The following is a 16,228-nucleotide window of genomic DNA, read 5'->3' as shown; positions in this document are numbered from 1 at the left end:
TCCCTGCTCTCCACGGGCCAAGGCAGAGGGAAGGGTGGGTGCAGGGACTCCCTTCCTTCTGATGATTTCCAGAAAGTCATTTAAAGGCAAGAATTTAAGGTGACTCACAATCACCTTTTAGGGAACACCAAGCTGCCACATACCACTTCCAACTTCACCCCACATCAATTAGGGCATCACTGAGAGGCACCTTCAAGTCAGTCATCTCCAGACTAAGAAATGCCCTGACGGCCAGGAGAGTTGAAGGACCAATCCAAAGAGGACACAAAGGTCAAGATCAGGCAGACTTGTCCTGGCCTGAGAATGCTGAGAATCTTGGGGCTGTGAAGTGAGCCCAGTTCACCAGGTCTTATTCTTCACATTCAACTGCATTCATTAGGTTCTAAAGTTTCTGGAACACCCTCCAATCTGCCAGCTCAAGGAGGGGCAGAAAATAGATATCCCTGTCTATTAAGTCTAAATTTTTAGGCTGCCAAGTAAGAGGTAAAGGAGGGATGGGATGTCAAGGGGCAGAAGCCTAAGAACCAAAGTGTACGTGCTTGTACAGGTCAGATTAGTGCCAGAGGAAAGCTGTTCCAAGGCAGGCAGTCATTCCCCAAGTTATGGTATTCAAGGCAACATGTCATCCAACAGCAAAGGGCGTGAGTAATCTAAGTGTGGCACTTACACAACTGTCTGCAGCCCCATCGCTTCCAAGATGAAGGAAGCACGCTGGGGTGTCAGTGTGAAGATCAGTTGTGGTGAAACGTCCTGGCTGAGGTGCCCTGCCCAGCATCATAGGCTGCTGCTACTGGGGGCTTTCCTCATCACTGTAGCTGTGTTTTGCCATCCAATGACCAAGAGCAGAGAAACGAGCTCTGATAATCCTATGCTTACCTCCAATTTTTTAAAAAGATATTTCAATTGAATCAAAATGATCTCAAGTCAACAGAACACGGCTGAGTGCCTCACACCTAACAGGACCACTGGGCTCTCAGGCGGCGCTGAGACAGAGGCCATGGGAAAACTGGCAAACCCCAGATAATCGCCCCCAGCAGCATCTGGGAACCAGGAGACCCCAGCAAACTGGCAGGCCCCTGACACTGGAGGGGCTACCAAGGGCCTGGAACCCTTGGAAAGGGGCTTAAGAGGAGTTAGAACAAAGGGCAGTGTGGCCAGCGCCTCGCCCCCGTGGGAGAGTCCACGGCAGAAGCGGGTATGCCCACCAACGGGGGGCCCAGGACTTACCCACTGCAGCTTCCTTCCACAGTGGCACCTCACCTCTCCCTCAACAAGCCATGGGGTCGTTTCGCATCAGGCGGCAGCTGACCTGGGAGCAGCTCTCAGTGCCCATAATATCCAGTAGCCCGGACGCTGCCATAAACACGAGGAAGTGCCTGAAGCCACACTGTCTTTTCTTTGACGTGGTCATGCCTCGTCTGCCCTTCCCCATTAGCCGACATCCCTCTTCCCACTCTGGCCACACCTGCCCGCATCTCATGAAGCAATGGGCCTACTTCGGCTGAATGGCTTCAGGGCCACAGAGGAGAGCACACAGCTGACCTCCCCTCAAAACCCCTTCCCAGGTCCCAAGGACTAGACACTATGACCTCATCCTGGCCCAAACCTACAATAGGACGAGGACAGCAAGGAGTAGGGAGCAGGAGAGCACCCTGTAACCTGCTTGCTTACTTCACCGTCAGAAAACCTACACAGGGCTGTGGCCCAAAGGACTGACATACTCAAACACACTAACGGCACACACGACACTGCAGGTCAGGTCACCGTGGAGGGTGCTCCTAGGAGCCCTGCATGCCTGGTAACAGCCTTGTTGAGCGTGCAAATCCCTGAGACCACACCAGATCTGCCACTGAATTAAATGTTTAGAAGCAAGGTCCTCAGGTCAGCTGTTTAACAAGTCTCAGAGACAATTATGGCCCACGAACATCCAAGACTCACTGTTTGAGATACAACTTCCCTTTTCAGAAGACCACCTTTAGACCCTGAATAAAATTCAACCTTGCTCCCTTTCTTCAGTTGTTAGCTGTATTGTTTCCTTCAATAAAGTAAAAACTCTTTATTGAGCAAAACAATGAAAAAGGCTGAGAGAACACCTGCCTCCTACAGAAGCATCAAGCTGTTGGTTTTTATAAACGTGAGCACCTATTATGATGATGTGAACATGTCACACTCATACCTTTTTCATTTCTAGTTCACTCTTCTCACCTACCTCCTGGGATTACTACTGGCTAACAAGGAAAGGGCAAGAACTAAGAGTTCCAAGTGCAGTGAGAACACTAGCAGCAGTGGGGCTTTTAAGGAACTCTGCCAAGGTCAAGGTCTAACACCTTCTCGTTTCAGGTCGTGTTTATTTGTTATACCAGCAACAAGGTGTCTAATTCAGGGCTTGGCGGCAGGGCTGGAGTACTCTCACTCAGCTGGCGTGACCTGAAGCAGGGGGTGTCTTCAGGCGTGGTCTGCGGTGTACACCGGGGCCGGACTCGCTGGGACTTATCAGCTCCATGCTTTATTCTTTGACTCTCCCTGACCCCTCAAGGTGAGGAAGCCCTGCTGCACACTCCCAGGGCACTGTGCTCCTCTCCTGTTGCCGCTCTTACCACACTGTTCTGGGATTAGCTTCTCACTTACCACAGCCACCCTTGTCTCCTTAGCTTTGCTGGGCTTGTGGGAAGTAGGGATAAAGTGTTTGTTCCCGTGTACATTGCAATCTTTTTAGGCCCTGGAAATATGGAGTCAGGACTGATTCTTAACACACGCTCCCATTTGTAGTCACACCATTCTATTCAATTGCTTTGAGCCAAACACATTTTATTTACCAAGAAATGTATTAATAATTTATAAAAGCCATAAAAAAGCCATACATTTGAGAACATAGCAAAGAACAACACTTTGAGAAGGCTTTTGCTTTTAACCATCAGTGAATATGCACTTAAAAAATCTAGAGAACTTTTTTCATTTTGTATTTGTTCCACCACATTCTAAGTGTACAAAACAGGAGCTGATCAACAAGCACATGAAGACAGTCCAGAAGCCCTCAGCCATACAGGAAAACCAGAACAGCTTCTAAATCTCCACGTACTGCCCAGTTAGGGGAAACCACTTAATACATGAGACCCTTGGCATTTGGGGATTTAGCATTTATAGTTCTGTCATCTGGGAATGACTCCAAGCATTCATGACATGTTTTTGAAGCCTAAGTGCTTTAAGGCTGGAGTGTGAATAAGTCACTGAGCTAATGGACAACAGAGCCATAGTGAACACAGCCTTGCTGTTTTGTACCTGTCTCCACATGTCGGGAGACCATATTGCAATTGTACCTACAGATCTGAGAACTCAGAGTAGATGACATACTGCCCACAATCAAGGGCAATTGGAAATCAGCTGGTTCCACACACACACAGCTTTGTCCCTAGAAAAAAAGGACCAAAGCACAGCAGAGGATTCGAAAACTTGTCAGGTAATCATGATCTCATGGTAACATCCTCTCTAGTTATGGTCACAAAGACTTGGACCCCACAGCAAGCATACACTATACACTAAAGGAAGTTACATATACTCTAACAAAGGGAAGACACACAAGTCAAATAAAAGCCACTAGTTTGAAATCAGTAAGAGAACTGAACTTAAAAAAATAAAATTACAAGCTGGTTTCAACAATAATTTGTTTCCAGAATAAGGAAATGTTTCTAACTATATTTTGTACCCCTTCTTATCAACTCCAGGCTACCATACCCTTTTCCAAAACTGTCAGTCACACACATACACAGTCATGTCTTGTGATTTGGATCTGCACCTCAGGCAAGTTTAGCCAGCCACTTCTCCAAGTCCTGGATGTCAGCAGAGCTACCGTCCCCTCTTCCACCCTTGGCGCTACACTCCAGGAACTCCACCTTGAGAGGCAAATGTGAGAATTCAAATTCTTTGCCCTTCTTTCCCAGCTGAGCAGGTACAGTGCTGGAACTGTCCAGTGTGCTGGGGGCAGCAGAACGAGTGACTCGTAAAGTGTTGCTAGGAAACAAAAGGAAAATGAGTCAAGAAACAAAAGGTTTAACTTTGATACAGCAATTAAAGGCCTTTAGGAAATCATGTTAGTTCTCAAATATTTCAGCACTCGTTTATTAAAAACTGTCCATAATAATATTAAGACTGTGGGATAATCCTTTTGTAGGTCACTCTCTTGGACAGAGAGGAGAGATGGGTCCACTGTTGCATGCTTACATGGACAGCAGGTCAGTAATGGACTCAGGTCATGCCAACCTTTCAGCCCAGTGCCCCCTTCCACTAGGCTCTCCTGCATGATGCTGTTTTCAAATATATTTTTTAAATACATGCTGGGCTTCAAAAACTTAAGTTTCTGAAAGTTAAGTGTGGGTAGATAGGTATTTATATTCTCTTGAGTCTATTTAGATACAGAGCTTAGGAATGCACAAACTCCAGATTCTCATAACCAATTTGGGCACAAAATACTATTTTCCAACACCTTTAACCATGAAAACCTTCCCAATTTAAGTCACCTTACTGCCACCTGCTGGCCCTAATGAAGAGAGCATAAGCAACACTTATTTGCCTACTCCAAGGAGCAGAATACATGCTGACAATCTGCTTTCTTACAAAATATAGTATTTCTTGATGCTGTAAGATTGCATGAAAATCAGTGAAGGATCCATAGGAAAAATTAAATACCTCGTTTAGAGAGAGACACAGACATACAGAAAAAGTATTTTAAAAACAATTAATACAATTAATACAAAATACAAGAAATTACTTCTTGGGGGAAAAGGGAAAAGCTTTTGGGGAAGAGAACACAGACAGACCTTATAAGCAAGGTGGTGGGCCCGTGGGTATTCACCTTAGTATTTACTAAACTCAACATGTGTGTCTTAATACTCATTTATATGTAGGATACTTTATAATAAAAAGACTTAAAAGGAAAAAAAGGCAAACATTACATGAATTCAGCTCTTGCCATAAAGCCATGTAAGTTTAGTAAACCCTATTATTCAGAAGACTATGAAATGCTTCAAAGAGCTGATAGGGTCTAATTCTCACAAATATGGGATTGAACAAATTAGACTTAAATATTTAACTGGTATTAACCTTTACAACTTCTAACATTTTCACTTCACTGCTCTATAATGCAGCATTTCCCTCTGTATTGTTTTCTATGCCCCTTTAGAATGGAAAACAAATGGACTAAAGAAAACGTGTTTTAAACATGGTAAGACTTGGAATATACTATTTTTTTTAGAAATCAGATACCCAAGTGATATGATCACTTTCTTTCAAAGATAATTTTGAACAATTTTAACAGAATTTTTAGAAACATAAAATAATCTAATTGTTCCAATTTCTTTAGCCTAATGACAAGAAATACAGAGTCTCAAGAGTGAGCATCGGTATGGGAAGACGTGAAAAACATGCAATTTAAGAAGAGATAGAAACCACTGACACAGTGACATCAACAAGATGGCAGAAAAGAAGTTTCCAGCACAAGTCTTCTCACAGAAACATAATTTGAATAACCAATGATGCCTGAAAATATCTTCATTAGAGCTAAAGAATTCAGGTTAGAGACTACAGCACTTGGATACAGCACAGAAATAAGACGCATTGAAGGTAGAGGAAGGACTTCTCCACATCACCCATGCTACATGTCCTGCAAGCTCACACAGCGCGACATGGATGCTCTACACGGGGAAAGGACAGTGAAGAAAGCACCCGCTATGCCTCAGACCCAGCACCAGGCCCACTCCAGTGGACCCCATCAGCAGGCCTGCGAGACCCTGGTGCATAGCTGGATACAAGAGATTCAGGTTCCAGACATCCAAGTAGACTCTGGTGCCAGGCCAGCATCCATGGACGCCGGCTGGGCCACCCACCCTCAGACCCAGGGACCAGGCCAGCCTGCCCATGGACCCCAGCAGCAACCCCACCCAGAATCTCTGCCAGGCCCCACTAGAAAAGGGCTTTCTCTGATGAAGCCAGTCTGTAAGAGTAGGAGTTTACTTTTAAAGATGCACAGATACCAATGTAAAACACAAGGATCATAAATAATCAGGGAAGCATGACACCACCAAAGAAACAAAATAAAGCACCAATAACCAACCATAAGAAATGGAGATCACTGAACTGCCTGACAAAGAATTCAAAATAATTGTCTGAAAGTTCAGTGAGCTCCAAAACATACAGAGACAATTCCACAAAATGAGGGAAACAATATATGAATAAGGAGTTCAACAAAGAGTTATGAACCATGGGGAAATAAAAAACAGATTCTGGAGCTGAAGAACACAATAACTGATGTGGAAAAAATCAGAGAGCTTCAACATTAGACCTGACCAAGTTGAAGAAAGAATCTGATAACTTAAAGACATATTATTTGGAATTATCTAGTGAGGAGCAAAAAGAAAAAAAAAAAGTGAAGAAAGCCTATGTAATTATAGGACATCATAAAAGAACCAATATATGCATAAGGGAGTGCCAGGAGGAGCAGAGAAAGACAAAAAGAAAGCTCATTTGAAGAAATGACAGAAAAATCTCCAAATCTAGGAAGGGAAATGAACATCCAGGTCCATTAAGTCCAAAGAACTTCACATAGATCATACATAAAGAGAGCTGCACCAAGGCAGCACAAATTGACAAAAGTCAAAGGCAAAGAGAATTTTAAAAGCAAGAGAAAAACCAGCTGTCACAAACAAGGAAACCCCCTTAAGACTAAAAGTAGACTTCTTAGCAGAAACACTGCAGGCCAGCAGAGAGCAAGATGATATATTCAAACTGCTGAAAGAAAAAAAAAAACCTGCCAACCAAGACTACTATGCCCAGCAAAGCTGTGCTTCAGATACAAAGCAAAGATAAACTTTTCCAGACACATAAAAGCTGAGGGAGTTCACCACTAGACCTGCTTTACCATCTCTTTTTGCTAGCTAAGAATATGAAAGAAAACACATGACAGTATAAAACTGTCACAGTAAGAATACAGTCAAACTCAGAATACTCTTAATACTGTAATGGTGATACATAAAGTACTTAACTCTAGTATAAAAGCTAAAGAAAAATACTAAAAATGACTGGCTACAATAACTTTTTACAGAATACACAATATAAAAATATGTAAATTGTGACATCAGTATCATAAAATATGGGGAAGTTACTGTGTAGAATTTTTATATGCAGTTAAAATTATTATCAGCTTAAAATAAATTATCAGTGCTATAGATGTTTTCAAGAAAAAAACGGTAGTAGATACACAAAATACAGAGAAAGGAATCCAAGTAAAATACCACAAAAAAATCGTAAAATTACAAAGGATAAGAGTAACAAAGGAACAAGAAAACAGAAAACAATCAACAAAACAGACTGAAGTCCCTACCTATCAGTAATTAAATGTAAATGGTTTAAATTCTCCAATCAATTATGGATAAATGGATTTAAAAAAATACAACAATGAAGAAGACTGTCTCTAAGAGAAGACATACTTTATATTTAAGGACACACATAAGTTCAAAGTGAAGGGTTAAAAATAGATATTCCAAAAGAGCAATAACCAAAAGGTCATTGCGTTATATCTTGATGTAAACAAAAATGGAAACCCAACATACCAGAAGTTGTAAGATCCAGCAAAGGCTGTTTAGGAGGAAAGTTTACAGTTACAAACATCTACACTAAGAAAAAAGCAAGACCTCAGATGAACAACCTAACTTGACACCTCCAGGAACACCTCAAGCTCAGCCCAAAGTTAGCAGAAGGAAGGAAAAAATAAGCATCAGAGCGGAAATAAATGAAATACATACTTGAAAAACAACAGAAAATACCACCAATGAAACTGAGTTGGTTTTTTGAAAGATAAGCAAAATTGACAAACCTTTAGCTAGAATAATGAAGAAAAAGAGAGAAGACTAAAAATAAGATTAAAAATGAAAGAAACACAGATGATACCTAAGAAATACAAAGGATAAGGCACTACTATGAACAAACTGGAAACCTAGAAGAAATAAATTTCTAGAAAAACACAAAATACCAAGACTGAATCATGAAGAAACAGAAAATCTGAACAGACTAATAACAAGATTGAAGCAGTAATCAAAAACCTCCTACCAAAGGATATTCCAGGACCTGATGGCTTCACGGTGAATTCTACCAAACATTTAAAGAATCAACACTAATTCTTCTCAAACTCTTCCTAACAATTAAACAGAAAGCAAAACTTCTAAACTCATTGTCATAAAAGGCCAGCATGATCCTGATACCAAAGCCTGATAAGGATGTTACAAGAAAATTATAGACCAATATCCCTGATGAACATAGATGCAAATATCCTGAACAAAATATTAGCAAACCAAATTCAACAGTACATTAAAAAGATCATAGGCCATGATCAAGAGGAATTTGCCCAAGATGCAAAGATAGTTCAACCTATGCAAATCAATGAATGTTATATACTGTATTAACAGGATGAGGGACAGAAATCATGATCATCTCAATACAGACACACTACGACAAATACTATGTGATCACACTTATATGTGGACTCTAAAATACATACACAGAGGCAAAGAGTAGAGTGATGGTTACCAGGAGCAGGGGGAATGGGAAATGGGATGGTCAAAGGGCATAGTTTAAGTTAAGCAAATAAGTGCTGGAGATGTACTATATAGTATAATATCTATAGCTAACAATATTGTATACTTAAAATTTGCTAACAGGGTAGATCTTGTGTTCTCATGAAACGCGTGCATGTGCATGCGCGTGCGCGCGCGCACACACACACACACACACACACAAATACAGGGGGGGTAGGAGGAAACTCTCGTAAGTAATGGATATTATTACGGCCCTGATGATGGTGAGGTTTCATAGGTGTACATTTACCCCAGTACAGCAAGTTGTAGACATTAAATATAGCTTTTTACATATCAAGTATAATACAAATAAATTATAATTATGAATGATTAACTTTAATTAATTGAATTAATTAAAATAATTACAAATAAAGGGGTTAAAAATTCCTTTTGATATTTCAGTTTGAAGGTATGATGTCTTTGAGAAATGTGAATGGCTACTCTTCTATTTACATATTTAAAAGTTTAAGCATATGGAACTAAATATGTAATTCCCAATTAAAAGAAAAATAAAAAAGAAACTAAAAATATGACAGACCAGGGCTGGTAAACTTTTTCACTAAGAGCCATGAATTAAATATTTTGGGCTTGTGGGTGACATTTAGTCTATGCTCCATGTTTTTCTACCTTTCTCCATTTTTTTTTACTGCTCTTTAAAAATGTAAAACTACCCTTGGCTTGCAGACCCTTGGTAGTTTTTCCTCACCATATTCTTTTCTTTAATAAAGTCTGTACACAATAGCAATAAGAAAACATCACATGCCTTATTACAATGCTAATGGTATCTCCTATGTGTGCAAGCTGTTAGCTCTGACAAACCAGCAGAACATAAAGACATGCTTGATTCCTTAAAAGTCAAAAGCTATAAGCTTTTTTAAACACTGAATTTACAAATTTGAACACTGAAATCTAGCTAAATAATATCACCACATAGCTTGAAAACTATTAAAATAAGCTACAAAAATAGTATCATAGATTTTTCATTCTTCCAAAGTGTTTCTTATCCTGTCAACAAAATTTCCAAGGTTTTCAAGTTTTTTAGTTTCTAAAACATTTCATGTCCACTATAAATGAGCAAGAAAGTAATTTATAAATTGAGTTTATGGTCTCAATAAACCTGAGATCTCCTTTCCATGAAAATTTACAATACCTATAAATATTCTTTTAATGCTTTTTAGAATTCCATTAATTCTTTTGTCAATTATTTAACAAATATATTTCACACTAATCTTCAGGCTAATTGTGATAATCATACACAACCTAATAAAACTTAAGCAGTACATTCATACCTCCCAAGTGGTAAGATATACAATTAACCAATAGGATTTATTCATACTTACAGTTCTTTCTCAAGCTGCTGCTGAATTAATTTTGCTGACTTTGCCATTGCACTGTCTATAAAGAAATAAAGATATTTTTGTACTTTAAACCAGAAAGTATTTTTCCAAGACTTCCTGTATATATGGAAAATTCCTATTAAGACTAGTTTCTTCCCATCCCCTCTTTCAAAAAAAAGCTTTTTATCACCAGTAGCTTCATTATCAAAGCAAGCTTTATATTTGCATGTACGAGTTTTCCTACAATAATGTTTATAAATATATTAACTCCGTGACCCTAAAATTGACTAGCTCCTTCATAAGTTTTCCACACCTTACAGACCTTTTAAATCAACATACATGTTAAGTCCAAACAGTGTAACAAAAAGAAAACCTACCAGCTTTGTGATTCTAATAAGAGAACAAGAATTCAAGACAACAGAAATACCCTGCATGTCATACAGAAGTGAAATAAGTACATTTCCAGCTGCTACAAAGACGGTTAAGTTACAGCATCAAATGCACATGGGCAAGAAACAAGCACCAGTCTGGCACACAGCAGGCACATAAATGTTACCTCCTCTCCTTAGACAGAGTAAGGAAATAAAGAGAAGGCCAGGTAATGATCCTAAGACCGATTCCCAATTAAGCATTATCATTACAAGTTCACTTCTGAAAAACACACTGGGTTCTTTACAGAATCAGAATTTTTGATCTGAAAGAGGCCTATAAGATGAACTAGCTCATCTTATTTTAGTGGTAATGAAATCGAAGCCTAGTTTTACTGAGCATGACTAAGAAGTTTTTAATGGTTAACAGGTTAAAGAAAAACAACTTTGGCAAACTCTCTCTGATGAAATGCGAACGGTAAACTTGTTTAAAAGGAGAGGCTCCATTCTGTCCCTGCACAACTGTGTATCTGATGACATAGTGTCAGTCTGATTAATTTAACTTGGTAAAGTAAAATTATATAAAACATTTTTCAAAACCAGTGCATGAAAGAAAAATTGGTAATAGTCATTCATTTGTCATTCCTTATAACAGCCTGGCAAGAAGACTAATGAAAATGCAGGAATATAAATAAACTTTTGAGATTAAAAAATTTTTCAATTTATATTCATTAGCAATTGTCTCCCATCCTCAATAACAATTACAGATAAGTGTATTAATTCTTAGTAGCAAACCCATAAAAATATCAATTATTGGCAGAAAAAACAATGGTACCTTGCTTATTGCAGGCAATTAAGAATGATGGTGCATTTTTCAGACCCATACTGTCAATGAGGACTTGATACAGAAACTCAGCCACATCTTTCACCTCTCGCTGGAAGGCTGCACTGTCCACAACAAACACGACAGCCCTGGAGGGGTAAAAGAGAAAAACTAGCATGTAAGCATGTAACAGGGCCACAATGTACTGAAAAATTATATCCTTCTGCCATTCAATTGAATCCTAATAAATTACACACAACAGATTCACGTGCAGGTGTGTGCACATATAATCACACAACACAAATAAATAAGTAACAAAGGACTACTGAGTGCTACTATGTATCAATGGCTACCGAGAAAACTAGGAAATGATGTCTGCCCTGAAAGACCAGGAAATCATAATACACAAACCTTGGTTATAAAATGCTAGGACATGGGGGCGGAGCCAAGATGGCGGCGTGAGTAGGGCAGTGGGAATCTCCTCCCAAACATATATATTTTTGAAAATACAACAAGTACAACTATCCCTAAAAGAGACCAGAAGACACAGGACAACAGCCAGACCACATCCACACCTGCGAGAACCCAGCGCCTGGTGAAAGGGGTAAGATACAAGCCCCAGCCCCGCGGAACCCGAGGCCCCTCACCCCAGCTCCTGGCGGGAGGAGAGGAGTCGGAGCGGGGAGGGAGAGGGAGCCCAGGCCTGCTAAACACCCAGCCCTAGCCATCCGGGCCAGAGCGCAGACACAGTGCATGCGTGGGGTGCTGGAAACTAGGGAAGCAGGACAGTAAGACCTGTGAGTGGGTCCCAAAGCCAGCGCCCATGTGACAAAGAAAAGCGAGTGCTTTTTGAAAGTCGTAAAGGGACAGGGACCCCACAACTGGACGGAAGCATCCCGGGTCACAGTCCAGCAGCTGGAAATTCCAGGGAACGCCGAGTGCACTAACCCCATGGGCAACAGCTCTGAGACCCCTCACGGAGGTAAAGAGCCAAACAGCCCCCCATCCATTACCCCTCCAGGGCCCCACCATAGCAGAGCAGTGGCCTGAGGCTGGCCACGCCCACAGCAAGGGAGCTTCCTACATACCAGCCGGGCAAGACACAGAGACCTAGTCTACACGCAATTGCCCAACACAAGCCACTAGGGGTCACAGTTGTCCCAGTAAAGAGGCCAGGAGCAAGTGGAAAGCCTTAGCTCTCCCAGCTGATAGAAAGCCAATAGCTCACCACTGCACCTATCAACATGAAAAGGCAAAAAAATTTGATCCAGTCAAGACTAACCCAGACAACTTCGACATCTGCTACATCTTCCCCTGTAAGGAACCTGGGGAGATAGATTTAACCAGTCTTCCTGAAAAAGAATTCAAAACAAAAGTCATAACCATGCTGATGGACTTGCAGAGAAATATGCAAGAACTAAGGAGGGAGAACACAGAAATAAAACAAGCTCTGGAAGGACTTCAAAGCAGAATGGAGGAGATGCAAGAGACCATTAATGGACTAGAAAACAGAGAACAGGAACGCAGAGAAGCTGATGCAGAGAGAGGTAAAAGGATCTCCAAGAATGAAAGAATATTAAGAGAACTGAGTGACCAATCCAAACAGAACAATATCTGCATTATAGGGGTACCAGAAGAAGAAGAGAGAGAAAAAGGGATAGAAAGGGTCTTTGAAGAAATAATTGCTGAAAACTTCCCCAAACTAGGGGAGGAAATGGCCTCTCAGACCACAAAGGTACACAGAACTCCCATGACAAGGGATCCAAGGAGGGCAACACCAAGACACATAATAATTAAAATGGCAAAGATCAAAGACAAGGACAGAGTATTAAATGCAGCCAGAGAGAAAAAAAAGGTCACCTACAAAGGAAAACCCATCAGGCTATCATCAGACTTCTCAACAGAAACCTTACTGGCCAGAAGAGAATGGCATGATATTCTTAATGCAATGAAACAGAAGGGCCTTGAACCAAGATTACTGTATCCAGCACGATTATCATATAAGTATGAAGGAGGGATTAAACAATTCCCAGACAAGCAAAAGTTGAGGGAATTTGCCTCCCACAAACCACCTCCACAGGGCATCTTACAGGGACTGCTCTAGATGGGAGCACTCCTAAAAAGAGCACAGAACAAAACACCTAACATATGAAGAAGGGAGGAGGAGGAATAAGAAGGGAGAGAAATAAAGAATCATCAGACCGTCTTTAGAATAGCTCAATAAGTGAGTTAAGTTAAACAGTAAGATAGTAAAGAAGCTAATCTTGAACCTTTGGTAATCACAAACTTAAAGCCTGCAATGGCAATAAGTACATACCTTTCAATAATCACCCTAAATGTAAATGGACTGAATGCACCAATCAAAAGACACAGAGTAATAGAATGGATAAAAAAGCAAGACCCATCCATATGCTGCTTACAAGAGACTCACCTCAAACCCAAAGACATACACAGACTTTAAGTCAACGGATGGGAAAGGATATTTCATGCAAACAACAGAGAGAAAAAAGCAGGTGTTGCAATACTAGTATCAGACAAAACAGACTTCAAAATAAAGAAAGTAACAAAAGATAAAGAAGGACATTACATAATGATAAAGGGCTCAGTCCAACAAGAGGATATAACCATTATAAATATATATGCACCCAACAGAGGAGCACCAACATATGTGAAACAAATACTAATAGAACTAAAGGAGGAAATAGAATGTAAAGCATTCATTCTGGGAGAGTTCAACACACCACTCACTCCAAAGATCCACCAGACAGAAAATAAGTAAGGACACAGAGGCACTGAACAACACACTAGAACAGATGGACCTAATAGACATCTACAGAACTCTACATCCAAAAGCAACACGATACACATTCTTCTCAAGTGCACATGGAACATTCTCCAGAATAGACCACATACTAGGCCACAAAAAGAGCCTCAGTAAATTCCAAAAGACTGAAATCCTACCAACCAACTTTTCAGAAAACAAACGCATAAAAATAGAAATAAATTGTACAAAGAAAGCAAAAAGGCTCACAAACACATGGAGGCTTAACAACACGCTCCTAAATAATCAATGGATCAATGACCAAATCAAAATGGAGATCCAGCAATATATGGAAACAAATGACAACAACAACACTAAGCCCCAACTTCTGTGGGACGCAGCAAAAGCAGTCTTAAGAGGAAAGTATATAGCAATCCAAGCATATTTAAAAAAGGAAGAGCAATCCCAAATGAACGGTCTAATGTCACAACTATCGAAATTGGAAAAAGAAGAACAAATGAGGCCTAAGGTCAGCAGAAGGAGGGACATAATAAAGATCAGAGAAGAAATAAATAAAATTGAGAAGAATAAAACAATAGCAAAAATCAATAAAACCAAGAGCTGGTTCTTCGAGAAAATAAACAAAATAGATAAGCCTCTAGCCAGACTTATTAAGAGGAAAAGAGAGTCAACACAAATCAACAGTATCAGAAATGAGAAAGGAAAAATCACGACGGACCCCGCAGAAATACAAAGAATTATTAGAGACTACTATGAAAACCTATATGCTAACAAGCTGGGAAACCTAGGAGAAATGGACAACTTCCTAGAAAAATACAACCTTCCAAGACTGACCCAGAAAGAAACAGAAAATCTAAACAGATCAATTAACAGGAACGAAATTGAAGCGGTAATCAAAAAACTACCAAAGAACAAAACCCCTGGGCCAGATGGATTTACCTTGGAATTTTATCAGACATACAGAGAAGACATAATACCCATTCTCCTTAAAGTTTTCCAAAAAATAGAAGAGGACGGAATACTCCCAAACTCATTCTATGAAGTCAACATCACCCTAATACCAAAACCAGGCAAAGACCCCACCAAAAAAGAAAACTACAGACCAATATCCCTGATGAACGTAGATGCAAAAATACTCAACAAAATATTAGCAAACTGAATTCAAAAATACATCAAAAGGATCATACACCATGACCAAGTGGGATTCATCCCAGGGATTCAAGGATGGTACAACATTCGAAAATCCATCAACATCATCCACCACATCAACAAAAAGAAAGACAAAAACCACATGATCATCTCCATAGATGCTGAAAAACATTCGATAAAATTCAACATCCATTCATAAAAAAACTCTCAACAAAATGGGTATAGAGGGCAAGTACCTCAACATAATAAAGGCCATATATGATAAACCCGCAGCCAACATCATACTGAACAGCGAGAAGCTGAAAGCTTTTCCTCTGCAATTGGGAACAAGACAGGGATGCCCACTATCCCCACTGTTATTCAACATAGTACTGGAGGTCCTAGCCACGGCAATTAGACAAAACAAAGAAATACAAAGAATCCAGATTGGTAAAGAAGAAGTTAAACTGTCACTATCTGCAGATGACATGATATTGTACATAAAAAACCCTAAAGACTCCACTCCGAAACTACTAGAGCTAATATTGGAATTCAGCAAAGTTGCAGGATACAAAATTAACACACAGAAATCTGTGGCTTTCCTATACACTAACAATAAACTAATAGAAAGAGAAATCAGGAAGACAATTCCATTCACAATAGCATCAAAAAGAATAAAATACCTAGAAATAAACCTAACCAAGGAAGTGAAAGACCTATACCCTGAAAACTATAAGACACTCTTAAGAGAAATTAAAGAGGTCACTAACAAATGGAAACTCATCCCATGCTCATGGCTAGGAAGAATTAATATCGTCAAAATGGCCATCCTGCCCAAAGCAATATACAGATTCGATGCAATCCCTATCAAACTACCAACAGCATTCTTCAATGAACTGGAACAAATAGGTCAAAAATTCATATGGAAACACCAAAGATCCCGAATAGCTAAAGCAATCCTGAGAAGGAAGAATAAAGTTGGGGAGGATCTCACTCCCCAACTTCAAGCTCTACTAAAAAGCCACAGTAATCAAGACAATTTGGTACTGGCACAAGAACAGAGCCACAGACCAATGGAACAGAATAGAGACTCCAAACATTAACCCAAACATATATGGTCAACTAATATTCGATAAAGGGGCCATGGACATACAATGGGGAAATGACAG

General features: G+C 40.0%; 1 protein-coding gene across 1 annotated transcript in view; it reads right to left on the bottom strand.

Annotated features, from left to right (window-relative positions):
- Nucleotides 1-2,787: 2,787 nt before the first annotated feature.
- Nucleotides 2,788-16,228, bottom strand: part of LOC118911160 (serotransferrin-like) — a 54,394-nt gene continuing 40,953 nt past the window's right edge. The window contains 3 exon segments of the mRNA XM_036882867.2: nt 2,788-4,008; nt 9,962-10,016; nt 11,162-11,298. Of these exon segments, the coding sequence (XP_036738762.2) occupies nt 3,795-4,008; nt 9,962-10,016; nt 11,162-11,298 (406 nt within the window). The 3' untranslated portion in view covers nt 2,788-3,794.

The sequence above is a fragment of the Manis pentadactyla genome, chromosome 1, assembly GCF_030020395.1.
Source record: "Manis pentadactyla isolate mManPen7 chromosome 1, mManPen7.hap1, whole genome shotgun sequence".
NCBI lineage: Eukaryota > Metazoa > Chordata > Mammalia > Pholidota > Manidae > Manis > Manis pentadactyla.
This window is presented reverse-complemented; position numbering and strand designations above follow the sequence as displayed.